This window comes from Rhamphochromis sp. 'chilingali' (genome assembly GCF_963969265.1).
Source record: "Rhamphochromis sp. 'chilingali' genome assembly, chromosome: 11".
In the NCBI taxonomy this organism is placed as follows: Eukaryota; Metazoa; Chordata; class Actinopteri; order Cichliformes; family Cichlidae; genus Rhamphochromis; species Rhamphochromis sp. 'chilingali'.
The window spans coordinates 19,969,094-19,994,587 of record NC_137938.1 but is presented as its reverse complement, the minus strand read 5'-3'; the positions used below and the strand labels follow the sequence as shown (position 1 = coordinate 19,994,587).

General features: G+C 41.9%; 1 protein-coding gene across 1 annotated transcript; it reads left to right on the top strand.

Annotated features, from left to right (window-relative positions):
* The first annotated feature begins 3,665 nt into the window (after positions 1–3,665).
* Positions 3,666–25,132, top strand: hdac9b (histone deacetylase 9b). Its single transcript, XM_080895879.1, has 11 exons — positions 3,666–4,251; positions 11,008–11,249; positions 11,586–11,757; positions 12,948–13,071; positions 13,170–13,291; positions 17,577–17,708; positions 18,015–18,130; positions 19,584–19,706; positions 20,468–20,645; positions 20,758–20,972; positions 23,083–25,132. Exons 1-11 carry the CDS (start codon positions 4,143–4,145, stop codon positions 23,410–23,412), a joined length of 1,863 nt encoding a protein of 620 aa, XP_080752005.1. The 5' UTR covers positions 3,666–4,142; the 3' UTR covers positions 23,413–25,132.
* Positions 25,133–25,494: the final 362 nt, after the last annotated feature.

Here is a 25,494-nt window from a genome sequence, read left to right as displayed (position 1 = left end):
ATTGGATTTTACCTTCAAATCAGCAGTTGTAGGGCCTTTGTGCTTTTATGAGACTGGCTACAGGGTAAAGGGAAAATGGGCTGTTTTGAAGTGACAAAACTTCAACCCTGGCTTTCAGCTGGGACACTTTCTGAGGTCTGAGTATGCTGCGCTGCTCATGTAGAGTCTGGCATGAGTCTATAAATTGATCTAGGATTTCTTCCACAGTTAGCAATGGTGACTCATAAGGGGCTGACGTATGGAGGGTGGTGAAGTAATTGGTGTGGAGAGGTAATTTCCCTCATGTACCAGGGGTGCCCTTGGAGCTGCGTGGTGGCCTCTACAGAGAGACGAAGCTCAGGGGAGAGGGTGGTGCCATTTAGGTGCATGGTAACTTATGAGAAGTTGCTGTTATTATGCAACTCCTCTCTGGGGAGGAGCATCCCCCTCTGAATGGAGAAATAAGTACTCGACAATGATAACATCCGCCACAGTCCTCCCAAGGTGACATGATGAAATCTGAACCATTGCAGGCAGAAAGCCAGGGAAATGAATTTTATAGTTTATCGATTAAGATCATGGAAGAGTGCTTGGATATCCACTGTGTAATCAGATTATTTAACAGTAGATGACCCCCGCCACCACCCCCGCTGAGCTGCATGGTTGCCTTTGAAGTTCAAATAACAGAGAACAACAAAGCAGACCTGACTCATTCCTTCCCACACGCAGGTCATCCTCTGTTAAGGAGAATAAGACATTTCCTAGCCAGATCAAATTAGAACGAGTGAGCTTCGTCCACCTCCCATGTCTGTTGCAACACTTTACTTCTGCTCCCTTCTTTCTTCACTCTGCCTCCCTGCTGGGTTTCATCATGCACAGTGTGTCACAAGGCATCAGTGCTATAGTGATTATGCCAGAGAACTTCAAGAGGTGATTTGAAGCTGCTACAGTGATTGTAGTAATGTGAGTAGACTCATTTGAAATAAGAGCATCAATTTTTTTCACATAGCATGAAAGCTGCACGTTAATTGACAAAGTTAGAGTCAATCTAAAAACGGCAACAGCATAATGGTAATGTGCATATGGGTGCTATATGTTTGTATAGGGTGTTCTTTAAAACAGCTTATAATGGCCGTTCATTTAATTTTGGAAAGCGCTATGAGCCCTTCACTGATCTAGCCCACTTGTTCCCTCATCACTAATAATTCCCCACTCCACATTAGTGCTCTGGTGACAAAACATGCACACACACACACACATACACAGAGAGAGACACATAGTTTGTGTTTGATGTGAGGGAGGTGACAGACAGTCGAGCCCAGGCACCCGAGAGCAGAGTAGAGTGGCTCTCCAGCAGGGACGCTGACGTTCACACTTAAATGCTTTAATAGGACTAAAGTAGACAAAGGCCGCCAGTGACGCAGTAGGAGCTATAATGGGCTTGCCACATTGCAGGTTTACTGGACCCTGCCTATTGGACAGCTATTTCCAATCCCACAATCCCTCATCAGCCTCAGGAAGCTAGTTATAAATAAAAAGTGTAGGTTAATCTCCGCTAACATGTCCCAGTGAAACGTTTCTGTTTTGTTTTTCTGACATGCACCAGGGCAGGTTGACCTGAACTTCTTTTCAAAAAGATACTGGGACTTAAACATGTGTGTCTGCGCCCTGTAATAGAGCAGAGTAATGTGCTTGTGTTTTCTACATTTGTAGAACAACTGAAGCATAAATCTGTGTGTACGTTTTGTCGTTTCTATAAAAAAATGAAGTAAATCAAAAAATAACACTAAGCCAGATATGATCTTTAGTCATCCTAATGGCAAAAATATTAAATATAGTATTTTGTTGTGTAGTAGTGGAAAACACACACGAACATTGCACAGTGGCCTTTTAATTTTAGGATTTGATGAAGAAATAGAATATAATAAAATAGGACTTTAAAATAGAAATCTCTTTGTCATAATAATTGTCATTCACGTGACAGCTTTACTTCCTCTCTTGATTAATTATGCTTTAGCCTATGACTAAGGCCAGCCTACGGGGTCAGAGCTTGCCCGGTGTGACGGATACTGTGACAGATGGAGCTCTGGGTCTTTAGCCATCCTTACCTTGAACTTGAAGGCTTGTTATCGCTCACATATCTGACATAAATTCTACCATAGTCTGGAGTTTACTTAATCTGTAAGGTATCACTCGCGCTATAAACATTCACTCAATCATTCGTTGATTGTTTTATGCTGTTGGTATTTTTTTTGTAGAAGCAATTTTCCTTACTATTGTACAGATTATATGAAGATATGTTTTCCATTATATGTTTTCTATAAAAAATAACCTCCCCAAAAACTGTAAACACTGTTGCTGATGGCTCTGTGTATAAATAATCAAATCAGCCAACATGCTCAAACATTAGCCCCAGAGTTGTGTTTTGTGTCTGGGCTAAGCCTGCAAGCTGTGCATTTCCTTCTTGGCTTCTTGGTTTGTGCTTTGATAAAAAGGATTGAGGGGTTAAATGTTTGTCCAGCTGAAACAACACAGTAAAACTCCTTCTCTGTGTCTCTGTAGCCCAGTCGTCAGAGCTCGGGACCTAAAAATAGCCATGCTGGCTCCACGCCCCTGGCTGGGGGACAGGTCAAATTATGAAGGAAGATGAAAAATTTAAAGGCACAGGCTGCTTGGCCACAAACCCAGCCCTGCATCAGTGGTCAGCTAAAACATGTGACTTGGCTTTTATGGGCTACAGTGGGAATATATAGATCTTTGTCTTGTAATATTAATGAAAAACATCCAAGTATATATAGCAGCTTAGTGCTTGAATTTAGAATTTAGGTTCTATTGATTGTAAATGGGGAGTGTAGTGTTTTGTTTGTTCTTAAATCCTCCATTAAACAGTATCAAGAGTGTTTCAAGGGAATGGGATTTGCAATCCTGGAAAAGTGCTCTTGACACAGTTTGAGAGGTTTATGTAATTACGATCATGCTGTTATGGCATCTTACAGTTGGCTTCCTTGGTTAGCTGAAAGCATGCTTCCTGAGTAGCATCACTGCCCTGAATACACACTGAACCCCACACATATACCGAGCTAATGCAGTGAGGTAACACTCCACATGTTAAATCATCTTAAATGAACACTCTTCTGTTCGTTTAAGATGTCTCGCTCGTCTTAACACGTCCTGTTGCGTTTTTGTCACACATGCAGATTACGCCTGAGAGCACCGGTGTTTGGTTGCATTTGTCGAAATACCCCATCGCAAAAAATTGTTAATACACCATTTCACTGGTTTTGTGATTCATAATAACAGGCAATCAGTTGCTTTGCAAAACGCCTGCTATCAAGTGCACATGTAAAGTTTCTTTCCCTCTCGCGGGTACATCAGTACAAAAATGCATCATTCCATCCATATACCTGAGAGGACAAAATGAAGACATAAATAGAGTGAGTGTGTGAGAGAGAGAGAGAGACAGGTTCAACAAATCAGAAAAGAGAGAATAGAGGATTCAAGCCTCCATCTGCAGAGAGGGAGTCAGGAGACATGCCTTCTGGCAGGAGCTGAAGAAGACAGCTGTGTTTGGTGTGGTATTTTTAAACGCATCAATGCTGCTCCAATCCCTGCGCCTCGCCTGACCTATTTTTAGCCAGGGCTGGCCATTGTTCTATTTCTGTCACCTGTGGGCCACGCAGTTGTTGATTCACATGCAAATGAAGCTTGCTCCCTCCCCAGCTTGCATTACTGCCTCTGCGCGGTGCTCAGTACACACTACACGGCTTTCCTAGCAACTCAGCTTTACATTTTTTCTCAGTCTCTGATCAGACACTTTGCTGAAGAGAGAGGAAGAAAAAAATCACAGAGAGTGAGAGAGAGAGAGAGAGAGAGAGAGAGAGAGAGAGAGAGGCAAATAGGAAAAGAAGCTGGATTCTTCTCCAAACACTGTGTTAGTGTTTGGAACAGACTAAAGCAGGGCACCCAGGAGAGTACCAGCCCTGCAGAGAGAGTGTATGCTGCTTGTGTTATTGCGCTTCAGTGAGAGTAGTTTCTCAGAGGAGGAGACAGAGGAAGGGAGAGAGTTGCCTGTTGTCGTGGTCTCTCCCCTGGAGTGGCTGAGGGTTGGCTCTTGGTGTCAGGAAACACAAGGCTTGCAATGAGACTTGAGTGCTGAGTGGAGTATGCTGCAGACGATTTACGAGGGCGAGTCAAGTTTCTCCATAACAGAAGGGCGCGTTGGACACCAGCAGTTCCCCAACCCGAGCAAGATGCACAACGTGAACAACTCAGGTGATCACACAGCCTGGTGTTTCCACTCCCCTTGAGGAATGCCTTATCCTTTTTTTTCCACCTTCTTTGCATCCCAATCTCTGTCTCCCCTCTGTCTTTAAATCTCTTCCTACTTCCCTGCTGTCTTACATCCACTGTGCCTCTCGTGCACACATTCGCTCTGTCCTTCTCTCTCACTCTCCCGTACTCTCAACTCTTTGCGCTCGCCCGATCTCTCTCTTTCTGTGCGAAAAGAGAACTCAAAGCTTCTCAGCACAGCAGCGTGGTACGACCAGGCACTTCTTCCTGAATCGAGGTATTTAAGCTTGCGATAACATGCGCCGCTTTAAATATTGTGCTTCTCTATTTAGACGCAGAGGACGCTTTGAGTTAAAAAGTGCTCTGCTAAAATGAGAGAATGTGTGTTAACGCTGTTCCCATGCTCTGCTTGTCTGAAACGAGTCAGTGTGAACATGACAGGGATGCTGTGTTTTTCAAGCTTCCATGTCAGCATGCACTTTTCAGGGAACAGGAAGAACTGTGATAGAAATACTGAGGGGACATGTGAAAGGTTTCTCTCTCGACTGTTTCTATTTCTGACCTGAGAATTGAATTGAGTACATGACATCAGTATGAGTAAGCTCTATTCTCTGTATTGTCGAAAGATGAGTCACACCGTATTTGCATTGGGTTTTTGTTTTTTTTTCCCTCGAAGCGGCTATTGATAAAATTCAAAACATGTTTGGAGAAATTAGTTTAGAGTTAAAAAAAACTCCATTCTTGTTTGGATCGCTGGGAAGCATGAGTAATGGCAAAGTCATACCATTGCTTAATTTAATGTGCTATGACCACTAAGTTGTTACTACTTCTGAAATAAGCCCACAATGTGAGGAACAGGATGTTGAATAATTTTAGTTTCATGTACAGTAAGATTTTTTTAAGCATATCCAACAGAAAAAAAAAAAAAAACACCACCAAAAACCCAGAGTGAAATGTACATTTTAAAAATACCAAAAAGATTCAGGCAAGCAAACTGAAAACACGAAGAGGCAGTGGGGTAAACGTGAAAAGATTTAAAAATAAGTCCCGGGGATGACACAGAGATGACACATTCCACGTCTGTCAATAGAGCAGGTTATTTGACTATCAGGCTACAGGAGCAGAGCTTTCTTCCTTTGACTTTAGCGGCTTACGAGCCAAACAACAGCTATACAGAGCGCCTGAAATCGGGCTCCTTGCTTATTCTGTGGGTCAGCTATTCTTAGGTGAGTTATTTTCAGCTTATGGCATTAGCCTGCTAAGATTAGGCGTCTGTGCGTTATCATTCCATCTCAGCAAGGTCCTGATATAACTATGGTTTGGAACAGATATTTATAGAGGATTCTGTCATTTGTCTGTTTAATTTTTTCTTTCCACTTTACAGCAAATCAGTCCACAGTGAGTAACATTATTTGTCTAAGGAAGCTGCTCAGAGGTGTCTTTCCGTGAGTTTACTGCGTGTTGTGAAAGAGTTGTAGACATAGCAGGTACAGTGCCTTTAGACACGGGGAGAGCTCAATCATTGGCTGTTATATTTTCATGACACTCTATCTGTGCGGATTCTTGTTGATGACGCGGTCCTTGCACTGACTGAATAGGTTTGTTGTGAACTGTTTTCTAAAGAAAACTGCTTGACCTTTTATATGATACTGTACTTGTCTGCCGTTTCAAGCGGATCGGCAAAGAAAGAGGGCTCCGTTGCATTTTTGTTTTGCTCAGTGACAGCACCATCAAAGTTGTGATTAAAACAGTCTTCAGATGGGCTCTTGACAAACAGGGAAAAAAAGTAATTAGTTTTCCCTGCATGTAAAATATTAATGGGGACCTTTCAGACAATAACAGTGGCCTACATTTCAAGTCCCCTTGTCCATATCCTTGATCTATTCATCTGTGTTTGAAGTGCTTACTGCAAAAGAGATGGTTCAAAATAATACAAAGAATTTTATTTTGTTTCACTGCATGAAAATGACTCATTATGAGAATGAACTGATTCTGCTTCTGAAATGTTGTAGAAGTGTTATAACAGTTTGATCATCAAAAATTAGAAATACAAGATGCATATTTCTCACTGTTTATCTCGATATTCATGTTGTTTATGCTAATGGATGGTTAGAGGGTTTGCGGTTGTGCAGCGAGCTAAGGTAATTGACTCTTGCTGATTGATTTATTTGGAATTTAAGTGACTCTAGGATCAGCTGGCCGTGTTACAGAAGGACTTCCCAGTTGTTACTTGTCCTTTGCTGGGCTTTCTACATTGTGCCTGGATAACAGTTTCATATATATGTTGTTTTATAAGACGATTAGCTATGACGGTAGGACGGGAGACAACTGGACTCCTGGCTCCTCTCAGTGAGAGGCCTGTGGTGGCTCAGCTCAGTTCTCTTTGTTAGTAGATAGCCTGCAGACCGCAGCTCTGGCTCAGCTGCAAGGACGAGCCTGAGTCTTAAAAATAAAGACCTGTTTCCTGGTTTAGACATGCCAGCTGCTCAAAATAACAAGGCACTTAATGAGAGATCCAGCACCACATTGCAGTCCCAAGCATCAGCTTATTTTTGCCCTCAAACATCTTCTGTATCTGGTTCTATTTATACTGTCAGACAGGGAATTTAGATCAGCAACCCTCTCTGTTTCACACGAAACGTTCACAACATGCGCGGTTAAAGTGCAGTTCATAGTGTTTCGTTATTTTGATGCTCAAATGGGCAAATAACTAATAAAATGCAAATTATACATAACGGTCTAGGAGCAGTATCAGCAAAGTGAAGATGGTATCCTTCTTGTTGTGCACACTCCTGTGGTTCAGTGGAAAAACACAACTACAGCTGCACTTGTAGTGATGTTTTTGGCCTTGTACGGGTTTTAATTTCATCAAACAAAAAAAGCAGTTATTGGGAAAACTGGTGGAAGTCGAGTTACATAACAGCAACAACCTCTAATGCTGCATTTATATGAATTTCATCCTTTTTGTTTGCTGAAATTTTTTTACGCTAATTTATTGATCTTAACTTTTAGAATCAAAGTGCTAATATTTACAGAATATTAGCACTTGGTTATTTCATTACAGAATTGTAATGAAATAACTGAATGTGTTCTGAATAGACTCCATAGTACATGTTGCACGAGTGCTATTGTTATTTAAACACATCTCTGAAACTAGACTAAGCCCCAGATAAGCCCTAAATAAGCATTTATGTTAATACTTGTTAACTGGTTTACCAACAGACATTTTTGAACAGAAGTGAGTGAACAGAAGCTTTATGTGCCTTTTTTCTTCAGTCTCACACAGTGGCACCAGAATATACCCCCAGGTGCAAACAGCTGGTTAAGAATACCTGCAGTATTTATAGTCAGAAGACACCGTTTACCATATTAATAACTCCATCCTCATTTTAATAGTCAGTTTAGAAGCTCTCAAAAAATGCTAAAGCATTATTTTAGCCTGGAAGTCAAACAAAGCCTGCGTTATTGATTTATTGTGTTAATATTTTGCAGTGTGCATCTTCATATGTCTTTTGGTATCCTCATGTGTAATAGTAGTGTCACTGGTGATGTGTCTCTCTACGATGGGAAGTCTGCTAATGTGGCCTGAGGCAAAAAAAGATAACCATCCAACATCTCAAATTAAGGCCGTGATTGTCACCCTAACCGCCACCAAGGCTAATGAGAGGCAGATCGGTTATAGAAATAAACACTTTGGGGACACTGGCGGTGCGACGCTGCACTGGGAGTGTGGTCACAGGCCATGAGTCACCCAATCCCCCCTTGGCAGGCCCTCCACAGGGAGGAATTTGGGCACGGGGCAGGGTGCTTGTTGCTCCCTTGTGCTAAAAACAAATTTGGGACCTGTCATTCATAAATCTCATGTTTACCACCGCCTAGAGACACTTCTGTGCGCTTTGTACCAATCAAGACTCATCAAAATTATCCATGATCTCCAGTCAGACCACTGAACCAGAAGTGGAAGGCTCTTCCTTGTGAGTGATCATTTAGAAAAAGGACCTGAAAGTTACATAAATGTGACACTGCTCTTTTATTTTTGCCCATGTTAAATTGAGCAGGCGGCCTCACAACTGTGACAGCCTCTCGCACATTGTCTATATTAAGACCCTGCTCAGAAAAGCACTTATATTTAGACCTAGTTACTGGTGGTTCCGTATTTTTTTGATACAGAAACAGCACATTTCGGTTTGGGTAGTTTCGAGGTGCATTTTATTTAAATGCATCTATATAACTGTAAATTTACAATAGCGGAGACGATATCCAGGACTGTTCACGGACGATAATATTGATGATGAGAATTGTTAGTTGCAAATTGTACTTTAAAAAGGTAGATGCTTCAGTGTGGTTGGAACAGTGCCACCCTTGCTTTAGGGCTTTACTTTTTTCCTTTAACATTGTCTTTCCATTCAGCTTTATTCTTGCCAACAGAAACCAGACAAGAATAGAACAGGCACATGAGGCTGTTAAGGTTTCCTCAAGGGCCATCGCATACAGTCCTGGTTATCAAAGGTGGCTTAAGCTTTCATGGTCCTCCTCCTCTCTCCTTCCTTCCTCCCTCCCTCCCCCTTCCCATCATGTTAAACCACTGTATGAGATTTTGTGATGGAGGCTCAGCTTGACGTGCAGATCAAAGTGGAGGTCCTTAATGCCAGTCGCAGTAAGAGTACGGAATGAAATATGAGATTAATTAGGTATCACAGTAGTGAATTCTCTCAGGCAGCAGGTGTTTTTTGTTGCTATATTTAGGTCCATTATGAAAAAGTAGCACTAATGTTGTCTGACTCTCCGAACCCTTCGACGGTTCACAGGGTCACGGCTGCTCCTGGAACAGCGTCCGCTACAAAAGAGTCCTTTGTAAAGTGCTTGCAAGCCATGATTAATATTCCCTGTCAGACGGGAAGGGTTTGTTCTACAGGTGCCTGTTCTCCGCGCCTGCCGAGCTGTTGCCCTCTTCTGTCTTTTGATTGGAGCTGTTTTTAGAACACAGAGAGGAAATATACAGCATGGGAGTCCCCTCAAGCTGCCTTCACTTTTTTGAAAATGTTTTAAGACAACTTATCACCTAACCAACGATTCTCTCCCAAATATGCGTGTGTGTATTTGTGTGTGTGAGAGTGTTTGTGTTGGTGGGTTTTGTAATGCTTTCTCTCTGTCTCTCGCTCTCTCTCTCTCTAGTGGGGACTCCTTTCTTATATAAGAGGCAAAAAGCTGATATAATAGTCAACATGTCACAATGTAGGCAGAAGATGACATGCAGTGAGACTTGATCACTGCAGAATGGGGAGACATAATTACGTCGCCAGCGTTGCCATGGCAGCGGCAAGTTACGGTGGTGGATACTAGGGTGTGGGGTTTGTCACAGACCAGGATTGCGCCACTTGCTTTTATGTTTCTATTTATAATCATCACCGCCGCATACACATGGAATGGTGGCAATGAAAAACAGGCTACACGGCAAAACAAATGGACGCCAGTGAGCTTCACAGCATCAGTGAACGGGGTGGGGGTGGAGGGTGGGGGTTTCTGCTTCCTAACTGTTGGCTACTGGCTCTTTTTTTTAGCAGGTTTAAACCTTTTTTTTTGTGGCATTTTAGTGTAAAAAGTATTATTGCGTAACAGAACCCAACGAAAGATTATTATTATATGAAGTGTCAGTTTTCGCTCAGCTTTCAAAGAACAGGTGGTGTGGTATTTGTTCTCTCAGATGTGACCCTCGAGAAGATTAAGGCAATGAATGCACTCAATAACTCTCCCCTCCAGCTCCACTGGAATTTTAAGTAGCTTTGAATATTTCTCTGGTTTAAAAATGGAAGCGGCATTATACAGTCTGGACAATGCGTATCTTCCCTTGAATGTCACACCATGATCAGCATGACTAACATGTCTACTTTTCTAGCGATTGGACATTTTTATTTTATTCACTGGCCAAATGTACACACGAATACCTTTTATAATACCTAAAGCTGGTTCAGAGATGTGATTCTTCAGAAAAAAAATGTTACTTAAACTGGATAGAGTAGTGTGGATTAAAGCAAAGGCAAAGCAATAAGGAAAATATTGTACAATCACTAAACATCCTCTATGGAGAAGAGAGATGAAGTAGCCCTGTCTCCTATGTTCTTAACCAGCAATCGATTTTCTCTGTGGAACAGGCTATATATAGAGCTTGGAGACCAAAGGGATGCCCTCTCACTTTGTATCTGGCAATTACTTATAATAGAGGCAGCTCTTACCAATGCGCACATTGCAGCATCTGCACTCGAGAACAGAAAAAGAGAGATCACAGAAGCATGGATCTGCAAACTTACAGATTCCCAATCTACTTCACCTTAAATTATTTATGTTAAAAAGGGATATCTGCCTGACAGAATCCCTTTATTTATTTATCAACTGGGAAGACAGGGCTTATATAAATACTCTACATAACTACTTAAATATTTTGTTCCAAATGTCCATATGCAGCTACTCCCAGTAGACTCTGCGCTGACGGATGTGATCCCGTGTTTGTTTATAGAAACTATTATAATTGCAGGTTTCTGAGGATCATGGGATAGAATTTGCTTTTCCTTTCCGAACCTTGTCTTTCTCTCCTCTTTAGTCTTCACTTTGCTTCTGTCATCTGTAACTTTTAAGATTCCTTATAGATTGCACAAAGCCTCCTCTGATTCCGACTTGAGTTGTTGAGGGTACAATTAGGACTGACAAATCTCTTTTTGCTCTGCCGTTTCTGTGCCACAGTGGATATTAAACCAGACGTGCCATTGGCTGTGGAGCCCTTGTCTCCTTTGGACCTCCGCACAGATCTGAGGATGCTGGGGCCAGGCTCGGACCCAGGACTGTGGGAGAGGCAGCTGCAGCAGGAGCTGCTCCTCATTCAGAAACAGCAGCAAATCCAGAAGCAGCTGCTAATCAGCGAGTTCCAGAAGCAGCATGAAAAGTTGACCCGTCAGCACCAGGCTCAGCTCCAGGAGCACCTCAAGGTTAGAACAGTTGTACGGAGACACAGCACAGCACAGCACAACACAACACAACACAACACAACACAAAACAAAACAGCATGACATATAGCAGATCACTAGAAAACTGTATAACTAAGGAAAACATCAAAAAAAGTGCAAAAAAGGGGAAACAACTCAGCGCAGCAGGGCAAAGTGTTGAGCAATACATTAGCTCAGCATGACTTTAGTTTTTTACCGTCAAACACAAAGTTAGCCATCACTGCAAAATAGAAAGTGCAAAATTTAGCCAAAGCCACTGTGATTTATTTAAAAAAAAGTGCTGTGTTCATGCTGATGTGATGCCTACATGCTTCCCAGCTTCAGCAGGAGCTCCAGGCCATGAAACAACAGCAGGAACTTGCAGAGAAGGAGCGCCGTTTGGAGCAGCAGCAGCAGCAGCAGAGCCAGCAGGAGAAGGAGCAGGAGAAGCATCGACGAGAACACCACATTTCCAGCCTGAGCCTCAGGGGCAAGGAACGCTCCAGAGAGAGTAAGAGCTCGACACCGTCACCGCTACCAATAGTTTTTTAATATATTTTTTAAAGGACACAGATGAAAGCAAGCATGGGGCCACACGTTTTAACCCATCAATCCTCTTTTTAACACATCACATTAGCTGAACGGCTGAAGCACAATATGCATACAACAGCTGGATAGGAAAGCTTCACTACAGTAAAGCTTGGTGTTACACTCGTTAAAATATTCCCTTTGGACCAAGAACCTCTTCTGTCACCACTATTATAAAACTTTTATAAATGTGGAAAGCATCACCTTTGTAGGCATCATGAACCTAAATATTTATTGTAATAAACACTTTCACAAAATCTTTTCCAATATCTGCTGTTATAACTAATAGATGTACTATACAAAACAATAAAGATAAGTTAATATAAACACATTTTACCTCTTAATCTTAGTCAGGCAGATGCTTTGGATATTTCTGTGCTTAGGTTGGTGATAATCAGTTCTCAGTCATATTAGATGCGATACAAAAGATAAATAAATACAAAATCATGGAAAGTATAATTTTCAGACTGCACAGGTGAGCGTGACTAGAGGAGAAATTGCCCTCTGGCTATTGCTTTTCTCAGTATTTGCTCAAACTGTTGGATGACGTCTGGCAACAAGGTAAACCACGCAGCTCAAATGTGCTTTAAACATCAGATAAAACGAAACAATAAAACAATAAAGCAATGATGGCAGCGATACTTAACCAGCGAATGACATAAAGTTGGCAGGTGACATTTAAGTTTAGTGTTTAGGGGAAAATGTCTTTGAACAGCACAATGAAAATCGAGCCGGATATAGTATTTCATTTCTGTTTTTACCTTATACCTAATAATAGATGAGATTTATGACTTTGTCAGGGCAAAGTTGAAACTGTACCCTGCAACTGTAACCACCTGATTTGAAAGAACATCTCTGTGCAGGATCACTCTAGCAGGACTAATATAGTGCTCTTAGACCACTAGGGGGAGATCTTCCTACATAATTTTGTTGGAGAGTCTAGTAAATATATTCTAAAAGGATTATAGAGAAGAGGGCAGATCTGAATCTCAGTTTTATGGTGAATGTGATATAGAAACAGATATCTGAAAGCAACAAGCATGGAATTATATGTTGTTAATCATAGCCCTAGGTTAACCCCAATCCCCTCCGTTCCGTGTGTTGGTCTCACAGGTGCAGTGGCTAGTACGGAAGTGAAGCAGAAACTCCAAGAGTTTCTGTTGAGCAAATCAGCTAAAGACTCTGCTAGCAATGGAGCTAATCATTCTTTCATTCAGCACCCAAAACTCTGGTATACGTAAGTGCTTTCCACTGATTTAGAGCCCGATAAAATGCCATGTTTGGGTCACACAGAAACATATATTACAGCTATTTGATTTATTCTTGTATTAACAGGTCCTCTCACCACACATCACTGGACCAAAGCTCTCCACCTCTGGGCGGCACATCGCCCACTTGCCAGTATACTCTGCCGTCGCCCGTAGAGAGCAAGGACGACTTCCCCTTGAGGAAGACAGGTTTGCTAATTTGCAAATGCAGACACCACTGAAATAAAAATGCAAATACATATGAATACTGTACATACATAAATATACAGCCATCTAATTTAACTATTTCAGTGTGCTTTCTTCTGCTAGTCATTTTATTACTTTCTAAAGATTAGGCTCATTGCGCCCACCCCCGTGTTTCCTCCAGGGCTCAACGCAAAACATGCGAAAGTTAACTTGTTTTTTTCTTTTTTTGTCTTCTTGATTCTTTTTTTGGATCATTTTAAAACATGATAGACAGACACGGGCACTGCAATTTTCACATGTTTTTCTTTCACAAGCATAGATCTACTGTTTTTTTGTGCTAATATTAGCTTGCCAATATTAGCTTAACAAGGCCCACATTTTTCCCTATGTTATAATAATAAACCCAGTTCAAAGGCCTCTCTGAAGCTGATTAGCGGTAAATGAAAGAATTATGGCAGAATAATTTCTCCTGACTTACGGGCTTTAAAAACTATTTTAAAAAAACACAGGTTGTCACTAAAAAGCAGCTCAGGTTTGTTGGTTTAAAGTTTGAGGAGTTCCTGCAGCTCTTGGTTTGCAAAAGCATAAAAGCTTGCCAGGTTAAAAGCTTCATAATTTGGCAATGAGGTTATCAAATTATATTGTCTTCTTTTCCCTTCTGTGTCTCTTTTAATTACACTGGAAAACAGTTCTACTTGTTGAGTTATTCAACTACAGGCCTGTCGTGTTGTGCGTGTACACAATTTGGAGATCAGGAAGAAGAATTATACCTTATAAAATAAAGCCAGTTCATGTCAAGAGCAAATATTAGAAAGGTAAATGAAAGCTGTGTGAAATTTTATTTATATTGCATCTTGATCTCTGATGTGCGTTACCGTTTTGTGAAGTGGAGGAGGAATATCTCCTCTAAATATCTATTTATACTTTTGAGACGTACCTTTAGACAAAGACACGATGTAAGGGGTGCAACAAGTGGAAAATCATTTATCTAACACAACAGAGAGACTGTTTATGGCATTGTTTGCATTTCAGTGCAAGTACAGAAAGGCCCATTTAAACAAATAAAAGGGGGAAGGATAACAGTTCGTTCTCCCCGCTTCTCAGACACATTCGTGCATCCATTTATGGCTCAGTCGCTTGCACTGATAAATCTACTTCTAACCCTCTAACCCTTTGGATTCCTGGATCTATATGTGGTCATTTCCTGCTCAGGCCTTCCTCCCCCACTTCCTGCCTGTCTTCATTAAAGCCCTCTGAGAGCTTGGCACGCGAGGGGGATGCACAAAGGTAGTGTTGTTCCCCGAACCACCGGCTGTCACTGATAGCTGATTGGCAGGTGTTGCCGTCTTAGAACTGGCACTGGCAGGATGAACCTCGACAGGACTGTTTGTTTAAGCAAAGATAGCTCTCTCAAAACAAAGTGGAGAAGACTCGAGTGCGCCGCGTTAGACTCCCCGCTGCTTCAGTCGGCCGGGCGGCTCAGCATCCTCTTTTACTCTTTGACTCTGAGGTTAACGATGAGGTTTGCGATGCATGTGCAGTGTTTATTTCACAAGCTCATAACTTGGTGATCAGTAGCTGTCTTTTCTCATATTCAAGTAAGCTTTTTGCATTTAATTCCTCACCCTTAAAAAAGGGAACCAAGTGCTTACCCTAAACAAATGTTGTGTTTTTTAGGAAAACCTTGAAACTAACTGAAATTTAGTAAATGAGTAACAGTGAACGAGTGCAAACCTGTTAGATTATTAGTCTCTAATTATGACCTCTGCTATTAGGTGCCCTGATAATAGTTGGTAAATCTTGCCTAAAAGTAAACAATAGTGTTAGTGTCATTGTCGCTATTTTACTCACTCAAGTAGTTTAAAGAATTTTACATGATTAACTTGTTTACTCGGTATATATCCTCTTTGTTTCAATTCCTGGTACTGCAACAGGCCGAGGGCACGCGATAGTCTGTGGCAAGAATAGTTGCAGCTTAGCAGTAAGAAGTGCAACACCCTCCCTAGTCTTGACCCAGTTACTAAATGTGTGCATTCAGCAGGTGCAGGAAAGATTTTCAAAAATAATCCTGCAAAGGTAAAACTGTAAAAAGCCCAAAGTAAAACAAAGTGAGGTTTGTGTGGAGCCTGTGTGCTAAGAATATAATCGGATTTTTGTATCTGAAAGATTTATTAAAAGAAATTAAGGTGCTGATCCTAAAAGATTGAACGTCTAAGGTGAAAAGGAATGCACCTTTGGCTAAAAAAAATGTTTCTGAAATAATGAGCACTATTATTTTTTTTTCTGTTCAGCATTAATTAAAACAAGGATGCCCAAAACAATGCGTAGCTGGCCTCCTTATGTAGAGAACACACACCTTAGCTTTCCACTCAGCCATCTGTCCAGGTCCAATCTCTAATGGGTACAAGTGCTCACAGTGACAGCAGAGCTAAAGTTCTGATTAAGTGGCGATAACGTAAGGAGATTGATTTACGACCGCACAGTAATGTTGTCATTAACTGAGACGTCGGAATAGAAGTGACCCAGGTGCTCAGAGTTTATGCTTTTCCGCCGCCATCATTACCTCCTGTTGCACTGCGTATCCGGGCTTTTTTTTCCCATAGAGACCAGTGAGAAAGTGTTTGTTCACAAGCTGCTGTCTGGCGTTCCCGTGGCGACCAATTGGGATGCGTAGCTTGGTGGCAGCAGCGTGTAAAAATAGAAAGCAATCAAGGCAGCAGGGCGTGAAGCAAATTCATAAGACTCCCAACAGCGTTTTCTCTCCATTTATCTCTCCTGCCTCCTTTCTTCCTCCCTCGCTCTCTTTCATTCTACCTCACACCCACAGGATTAGAGGTCTGTGCCACGTATTAGGGAAGAGGGTTTTGCTGCTTTTGACAAAAGCCAGAAATAGCAGCATTTGGCCCACTCTCCTAGCTTTGCCCCCATCGCTTCTCCCTCTCCTCCTCCCCGCAGTGTTCCCTATGTAAAGTATATCTGTATATTGTACATGTCGGAAGGCCTGTTTAATTATTGATCCGCTAAATAATTGAAACAGGTTGGCTATTGTGTAACAGAGGGTTTACATAACTTTAGCACAGCTTTGTGCTCTGGCTTTCAGTCAAAAAATCAGCTTATCCATTCTGCTTATTTATTTATGTGTGAAGGTAGCTGCAGTTTTTCATTCCTAAAAGGTTGACGGGAAGTCTTTGCAAGACATAACTAACAGAGTCACGGTTCAGTGGTCGTAAAAGTGTTGCATCCATATAAGCGATGGTTGCATGATTCAAAATGAATTCTTTTCTATGATTCATCCTCTGGTCCTTGTTTATCTCTTTCTTCGTCAAATGCGTCAAAGATATAGTTCTTCCAACAACCTTAATGATCATGTCATCAGTACTTATTTAAAGGGTCTATTTGTTTTTTGCTTCCCATTCTTAACATTTACCTCCAGTCTGTTTATCTATAGGCATTGATTTGCATGGCAAAAATTTATTCTCAGTTGCCAATTTTTGTCAAAAATTTGTAGAAAAAGTCATCTCGGGTATCTTACAAAAGTTTGGTGATTATATTGAAGCATTATTAGAATAGCAGTCTTGGACCAGACCATTCCTGCTGAGTAAATTTGACCCACTTAAAAAGTGTTCAAATAAAATAAAATGAGCCAAAACGTCAACATTTGATCAACATATTTAATCCATAATAAAGAAAAATGGGAAAGTCTGAAAGCATTGTCTGTCATGAAGGATACTGGTGGTCAGCGCCGAGGGGGAAGTGCATTAATAATAAGTCTGGATCACTTGAGGCCAGGCTGTGTGTGAGTGAGGCTTTTTGGTAATGTGCTCTGATTGTGTATTTGGGTATCTCTGGTTCGCATTAGGAAGAGGAGAGTGTGGGGAGAGCCTCAAACATCTGCCATGTTTTTGTGTTAGTTTAACTGTTGCTACTGTATCAGACTGTGGTCACCAGGGCGGCAGGTAGCGGACTATTTCACTTAGAGCCTGTGTGTTGCTCAACCTAATTTAGTCCAGATGAGGTGGAAATGGGCCCAATCCTGACTCATTTAATTTATCTGAAACCTGCTTGGAAATTCTACGAAACTGAAGTTGTAACATGTCAGGGCATGACAACAATGCTTTTTTTTGGACATATTTATTTTTTGTTTTATGTTAGTCTTGTTATTTATTCTTTCATTGATACATTCCCTTACTGAGGCTGTATAAACACATCCTGTTTGAATACACTCACATGATAGCATAACTTATCTCCATACGATCCAGACTTACTGAAAAATGTCTTTTATTTTTAGCCTCCGAGCCCAACCTAAAGGTACGATCCAGACTGAAGCAGAAGGTGGCGGAGAGGAGAAGCAGCCCCATGCTAAAGAGGAGAGATGGAAACATCATGACTCCTTACAAAAAGAGGGCTTTGGAGCTAATGGGTGTGTAACATAACCGACTACGTGTTGAATTCCTTTTTTTCTGTTACGTGTGCAGACAATCTTCAATAGCTTATTATCACTTCTTAAAATATTATCTAAAAGCAACACAAGCATATGTTGTAGTATTATAATTACATGATGGCTATTGCACTTTGATGTAAAAAAATACCATTGTAGTCAGGCAGCTGTGACCATACGCATTAAGCTGTCGTGAGGCTTACAGCTGTTTTGCTAAGCCTCAGTGCATGTGTGTTGTGTGCAGAGTGTGAGCACGCATACTGCGTCTAACTCCTTGATGTTTTGTAGATTCTACGCCCACTAACAGTGCCCCTGGCTCTGGCCCCAGCTCTCCCATAGGGGCTTCAAGTGCCTTGGGGGCTGAAAATGGACCCTCCTCTCTGCCTACTACCACAAAAACGGAGGTATGTTTATAAATCATATGCACTGCAACTGTTGTGCCAAAAAAATAAAGCAGCAGGGTCTAAATTCTTAAGCGTTTCTGCAGGCATATCATTTGAATAGCAAAAAATAATCATTTAAAGTCAGGGCACTAAACGGCTCTCTGCCCTTCTGCTTGCAGCTATAAAAACAGCCAGTTGTCCCTCCGTCTGTTACACTTCAGTGAAAATGGCTCCCTACACTGACATTAAATGGGCACAGCTCGACCCACATGCTGATTGCCCATGTTTTCTTTTATAAAGATGGCACTATGTAGGAAAATAAATTTAGCCCGTCTTAAAATGCTAAGCGTAAAAGCAGCTAAGTGTACATCTTTTTTCTATCAAACATTTTTTTTTCTTTCCAGATGTACTTTAGAATTCGTTTTATGCTTTGCAAAGTAAGAAAATCTGTAGTTTGACTGCAAGGCTGCTGTTGGCTTGTCGTTGTGTTCCTGTCACCGGCCTGGCTGCATTCCTATACTGATTTGTTCTGAGGCGTTTCCCAATAGATTCATGGCTGAGTTACTGACCAGAGCTCCCCTCAGATTGAGTTCACAAAGCAGGCCATTATAAAGTGTGGCAGATATGACACATCTCTGAACAATCTTAACAGAGCAGCTGTGTTTTGCTTAACCATCACTGTTTACTCTCCCTGGGACCTCCAGTGACACAGAGAAGGGAGAGACGCCCTGACATCGGGCTGAAGGTTGGGGCTTAGGAAGACAGTCAAACTGTGGATTTTAATTGATATCCCAGGCACTGGTAGCCAAAGACACCCAGATGCTAACAACATAAACACACAGGACTGCTATTGTATCGGCCCTAGCCGGGGCTCTCATGCGAGACACCGGTGGACTGCGGGGCTGCTCATGGACCTCATGCCTGTTGCAAAAGCAAGGCGTGTTTGTGCACCGTTACATTAGGTATCCTTTTTCAGAGGGAACAGGTCCCTTGGGTCAAATACGGGCCGGATATCCACATACAGGTCACTGAGTACTGGTAGGGGTTGGAAGGATAAACATGGCTGTTCCAAAACCACATGCTGGTCCACTGCTCAGCTGGGTACAGGAAGTATGCCCCATTGCTGATGTTCTCAGAGAGAGTAGCTTGAGGGTGGGGACTGGGGAGTAGGAACAGGCAGAGGGCTGGCTAGGGACTGAGGAGCTGAGGATAAAACGGTAGATTTAGAGGTTTGCATTGCTTTATAATAGCATACCATCTTCAGTGGTGCCATTATTTTCCTAAACGCCAAACATTAAAACTCATACCTCTTTGTTTGCAGTGAGGAGGGCTGTTATTTATCATAGGTCATTATGGTCATGGCTGTGCTCATGTTGGCTTGTGAAACTGTGCTCAGCTGGATTCCTAAATCTGCAACCTCCTGTTAAATTTTGTCTCTTTCTCTCTTTTGCTTTATTCCACATGTTTGATGTAGAGATGGCCTTCCCAGCCAAGACTGTTCCGACCAGAGGGCTCTGTCCCCATGCTGAGCTTATACACATCTCCCTCTTTACCCAACATCTCCTTGGGGCTTTCTACTGCATCCTCGCCAATTAGTGTGAGTACCACTTTTGCACACTTACTCGTACAAGAAATCTTTCTGCATACACCAGTGTAGCCATTTAGTCAGCGTCAACGTTTCAACTCGCTCTGTAGGTTGTAAAACCTGCCATCAGTGACTGTCTGGGTGCACAGGTCACTGACCTGCGGCCCCAAATGATTTTATCGACCTTAGATAAACATTGTTCTGGGTCAGGCGTGCTCTTATCCTCCCCTGTTACCTCATTTATCACAGCTTTTAAAAAAGTCCAAGTCCACTCAAGTGCAGCTCCTGATAGCACAACACGTGATATATCATCTTTTAGTTCTCTGGCACATTCCACAGCGGTCTGTGCATCAGCTTCTTCTAACCATCAATGGTCTGATTTCACCCTTAGCTTTACTCATATATGCAACAAGAGCAATTTTCATTCATAAAAAAAAGCTATTATTGAAGTAGACGTGTTAAAGAAATGGTCTTAATAATAACATATACTTCATTGATCCCCGTGGGGAAATTACTCTCTCTGCATTTGACCCATTCACTCAGTGAAGCAGTGGGCAGCCAATAAGCAGGCGCACCAGGGAGCAGTGTGTAGGGACGGTACCTTGCTCAGAGGTACCTCAGGGGAGCCGTTCAGTGGATTAGAACCCCCAACCTTTCGATCATGACGGCGGCCACTCTACCTACTGAGCTATCCCTGCCACTAACTCACAGTTTTAGAGATTCACTTCTGTTTCCCTAAGATTTACAACTTTTTATCTTTACTCTTCTATCAGGCTGCTATGGGGTTGAAAGACAGATCAACAGAAATCAAGCACGGGCTACCTGGGCACCTGCTGGGCCCTGTGCCCCTTCAGACAGGCCTGGAGTCTAAGGTGAGCCCCAGCCACCAGGCTCTCCTCCAACACCTCCTCCAGAAGGAGCAAATGAGGCAGCAGAAGATACTCTCCTCTGGTAAGATTGTGCCAAGTATATTATTTTACACATTGTACAACTTTATTACGTCATTTATATGTCATGAATTTGGGAGAAACTTAATAAGAGATTTTGTTTTTCTTTTGACAAGGCCAAGGCTCCATGTCATCACACTCTCAGTCCCCCCTGGCCATGAAGGATCGTCCCTCCAGCACTCGGCCAAAACTACCAAAACACCGGCCCTTGAACAGAACCCAGTCAGCACCGCTGCCTCAGAACACACTGGCTCAACTTGTCATCCAGCAGCAACACCAGCACTTCCTGGAGAAACAGAAACAATACCAGCAGCAGGTCCATATAAATAAGGTACAGTGCTAGTCATCAATATTAATGCGCACGGAAGGATTTTGACTTTCAAATATCTTTTCACAGCATTTTGTATTCCTGTTTGGGCCTCACAGGGTCTTGTTTTACTGCAGGGAGTCTGATTTAATCATTTTGAGCACACAAATGCTCCTCTATTTTTAGCCTTTTGTAAAAGCATCCGTGGCCGCTCAAGTTTACTGACCTGGGCCGTTGCCTGTTCTTCCCTGAAGTCCTTGTGTTATTTCTGCAAGGCCAGGACCTTTTGCCTGACTTCAAATGGGGAAGAAATCCTTCCCCTGCACTAATTTTGTTATCATAACTTAAGGCATCAGTGCTGTTCACATGCTAACTCTGTGAAATTCAATTCATCTTAGATCAAATGAAGAAAAAAAGTGCCCAGAATGCATTTTGTTCCTTTGTGGCAATATTTGTGTTTCTGCGAGCTGGCCGAGGCGACCTCCCAATACACTGAGTCTAATTATGCTGCTGAGGGACGTGTGCGAGGTGGCAGACACTGTGAAAGGCTGCATTGTGTGAGCTCTCATACTGATGTGTCCCAACACTCAGCCCTGCTAGAGCCATGGGAACCATAGAACAGCTTAAACCTTGAAATAATAAAAAGCACAAAGCTCCACAAGCTGGATTTTGGTGGTGCAGTACAGACGCACAACTTTAACAGTTTTTGTAACAAAACATGTGCCTGAAAGCCAAAAATTTGTTTTAAAATCATATTATCATCTTATTAAGTATTCTGTGAATCTGATTCTATTGGGAGGTTTGGAAGAATAGGGACATATTGTGTAGCAAAACGTGAACAGGTTTGGCTCTGATCACTCAGGCCAATGAGATTGCAAATAAAGCCTCTTTAAGTGGAGGTTATAAATGGCCTCTAATCAGGGATGAGCCCTCAGTGTTTATTGAGAGGGATCTCTGAAACATTGCCCTAATTAATTTCCTAGCAGAGGCTTGTCTACAGCTGCTTTGAAACATCCTTTAGTGCCAGCAACAGTAGGGGGCACTAATGGAAATTTAGAAGCGCTTAGGGATCTTAGGAAGGGGCATGAACTCTGATTACTAGTGCCAAGCTAAGGAGGCTAATTCCTGTAGCTGAAAGGGTATTTATATACGGATTCTGTAGGCTGTAATGTTATTTGTTACCAGCCATTTAGAGGGAAACACTTTCCTGTCTGTTTCTGGAGCCCCCCTGTGGTCAAATAATCATATTATGGCACTGTTAGCTGCCATTGAGCAAAGCCCCAAGACACAAGTATGGAGAATTGTAGCTGTGATTGGTGAAAGAACATTTGTAATGGGAGTATGAAAAAGAAGAAGAAGTGCTATGCTAAATAAATAATCCAGGTTGAGAGTGTAATATGATGTGCTCACAGATGCCAGTAGAGAGGATGCTGCAGGGAGAATGTTGTCTTATGTTTTCTCTTCTCCCTGCAGCAGAACTGTGCAGAATATAAACTATTTTTTAAAGAATAAAACATGATTTGCAGTTGGCAAGACCTTTTTACGTGTTAGGCTTTATATTATAATGCAACTAAGTGACACTAATCCCCTTTAATGGTCCAGTCACTGCTACAGAATATTTATTTATGCACATAAAAGGCAGGAATAATGGCTAATCTACCCGCAACCCTCCTAAATGCATCAGTCAGAAACATTTCATTCATAGCTGGCCTTACATTAAACAGATATTGGTGTTTGATTGCGCTTGTCAAAAGAAATACAGAATTTAGTTTTCTATTATTCCAAATAATGTACATGTCAGGGTCCTTTCCAGCTCTAAAGTGTTTCTTTTTTGATCCAGTGTAAGAAAAACATATTTTTGTTGCAATACATGATGTAGAACCATGAAATACTTGAAAGACATTGTGTGTTTTATTTTAGTTTTTGTAGTTTTAAAATGGGGAATGACGTAGTTACAGGGACTATAAATAGACTTATGAGGACAATACCTTTGTTTTTAAAAGCTGCAATTCTGGTTATAAAGCCAGAAACCTCAAGTTCGAGTTATTTTTGCTTTTCTCTCATTGAAGATTGATTTTTGGCGACCGTTGACTGTGGGATAGCACCGTTAATATTAAGGCAATATGTTTTGCAGCTGTTGTCCAAGTCCATTGAGCAGTTACGTCAGCCCAGCGCACACCTGCAGGAATCAGAGGAAGAGCAGGAGGAGCAGCACAGAGAGGAAGTAGAGGGCATGCAGGAGGACAGGCTGCCCCCTGGAGGTGTTATCCGGAAGCACACGCTCAGCAGTAGCAGCAGCGGCTCGAGCAGCGAGCTCCCAGACACTCACTACGGGGTCATCAAGGTCAAAGAGGAGCCAGCTGATAGTGAGGATGAGGCTCTGACCAATCAGAGCTTAGAGTCAGAGCAGAGCACCTATCTCCACCAGGTCAAAGGGAGACTGGTGATAAGAGCCATGATCTGAGAGGGGAAGAGGATGAGATCACACACTTGCAACATTCGCAAATAAAGAAGTCTTTAAAAAGATGCACATCTGCAGACAACACATGCACACATACATACGCACACACACGCACGTGCACACAGCAGCTATTGCACAGTAGGCCAGCTCTCCTTGTCATGACATATGACCCCTTTTCACTCAGCTGCAGCCTCACTCGTCCTACACTCTTAAAACTCTCCATTTGTGATTTTTTTGTGCAGTGATCTCTGTAAAATATGTACGTTTCACTTGTGTAAATATGAAAAAAAAAAAAAAAATTAGACCGTTGTTTTTAAGAGCTGCTTTGGTCTTTTTGAGTCTGCTCAGCCGGCAAAACGTTGTGTGTACATATCCTGTGGATTCGGCATCAAAATGATTTCTAGAGGGAAGTTTGAGCAGGTGTACAGCTTTAAAGAGCCACCTTTTGTTCCCATTGTGTATTTTTTTGTTGTTTTTCTTTTGTTGTTTTTTTGGATAAAATATTTGAATTCTCTGCTATCCACTCCATCATTGTGTAAGTCAGTAAGTCCTCACAGTACATACCGCATTGTTCTCGAAAATCTGTGATGATGTTCCATGTTAAATGGTCTCAGACCTGAAATAATAAACATCTGTCTTAGAAAGAATGTACACTTAAATCCTAAGGAGGACGCTCCCTTGGGTTGGCTTTTGTGCTGGGAGTGATATTGCCACTGCTCACATTGCAATTTGAAGGATAAAGCACTGTAGCCCTTATTGGGTGTGCAGACACATCCCGAGTCTCCATGTCTCTTACTCTCTTAGCAGTACCAGAGCCGGGGTTCTGTGTTAAGCTGAGCTCTCCTCCCTCCGGCTCTCCTCTGGGTCCAAATCAAAGCTCGGCCCAGTTCCTGCCCAGCTTTCAGCAGAGGAGTCAGACAGAGAGAACGAGAGAGAGAGAGGGCCGGGCAGGAAATGCCTTCTAGAAGCCAGGAGTTGGAGTGATTCATGTGTGCAGGAATGTTGAGAGAGGAGGACCTAGGGTTGGAGGAGTCCAAGGGGCCAGGCTTAAGAATTGATTTACTGTCAAAGCGAATTACAAAGTGAGTGGGGATATGGTTAAGGGAGTCCTTTTTAAAGGGAATCGCTTCCTCTGTATTCCCCTGTGGCATGCTTACCTCAACATGCAGGTTTGATGTTACTTCAATAAAAAAAAAAATCTAATTAAAAAAAAACAAAACAAAAAAACTGGACGGGACCTCGCTTCTCCGTTATTTTTTGTGAACCCGTTTCCCCCGAAGTGCCCATTGCGACATGTATAGTCTGTCTTAAGGTGATCAATCAGTTGTATTGCATAGCTGTGAACCTTCCTGTTTCATTTATGCTGTCGGCTAAATGTTTTAAAAAAACAAAACAAAAACAAAAAACCATGAATAAAAACTAAAAGAGGTAGTGTAAGGTTCTGTGTTTGGATTCATGTGAAATCAAAACTGTCTGTCTTATACTGTACATTCAGATTGTCCAGTTTTAATGTTTTTAGTGTAAGTAAACACAATCAGAACAATGTGAGTCTTGTTCTCTTGCTCCTTTGATTTGGTTGTAATGAGAACTCCTTTGCTGCCAGTGTGTGGAGGTGGGGAGGTGCGGGGGTCCTGTGGTCTGTTCATAGCAGTTTGCATTTCTTCTCTTTGTTGCCTTGCGTGATAAACCTTTCTTTTTTAAAAAAAAAATAAAGTTAATTTACCTCTGACTTTTTTTGTATTTTTTCTGATGAAAAGTGAAAGTAGAAAACATCATAAAAAAAGCCCCCAAAGCATATCCACAAACACTTAAGGTTTTTAATCATTTTGAAATTAACATCACAAACAGGTTTCCTAAATCATTAGCCAAGCTTGCTTTTCCCACACTACGGTCGTATTGCCCAGCCTTATATTGCAAGGAGATCTACTTTTTAAAGGGAGCTTAAGGGACTTTCAAAACATTTCTTTGATGTGAGCAAGCGAGGCTTCTTGTTGCGGTATTAGAACAGTCAAGATAAGGTGAGCTCAGAGCAGGTGATATATGACTTGCGTGAATACTTTTCAAACCAAGCTTAAGCAATTTCAC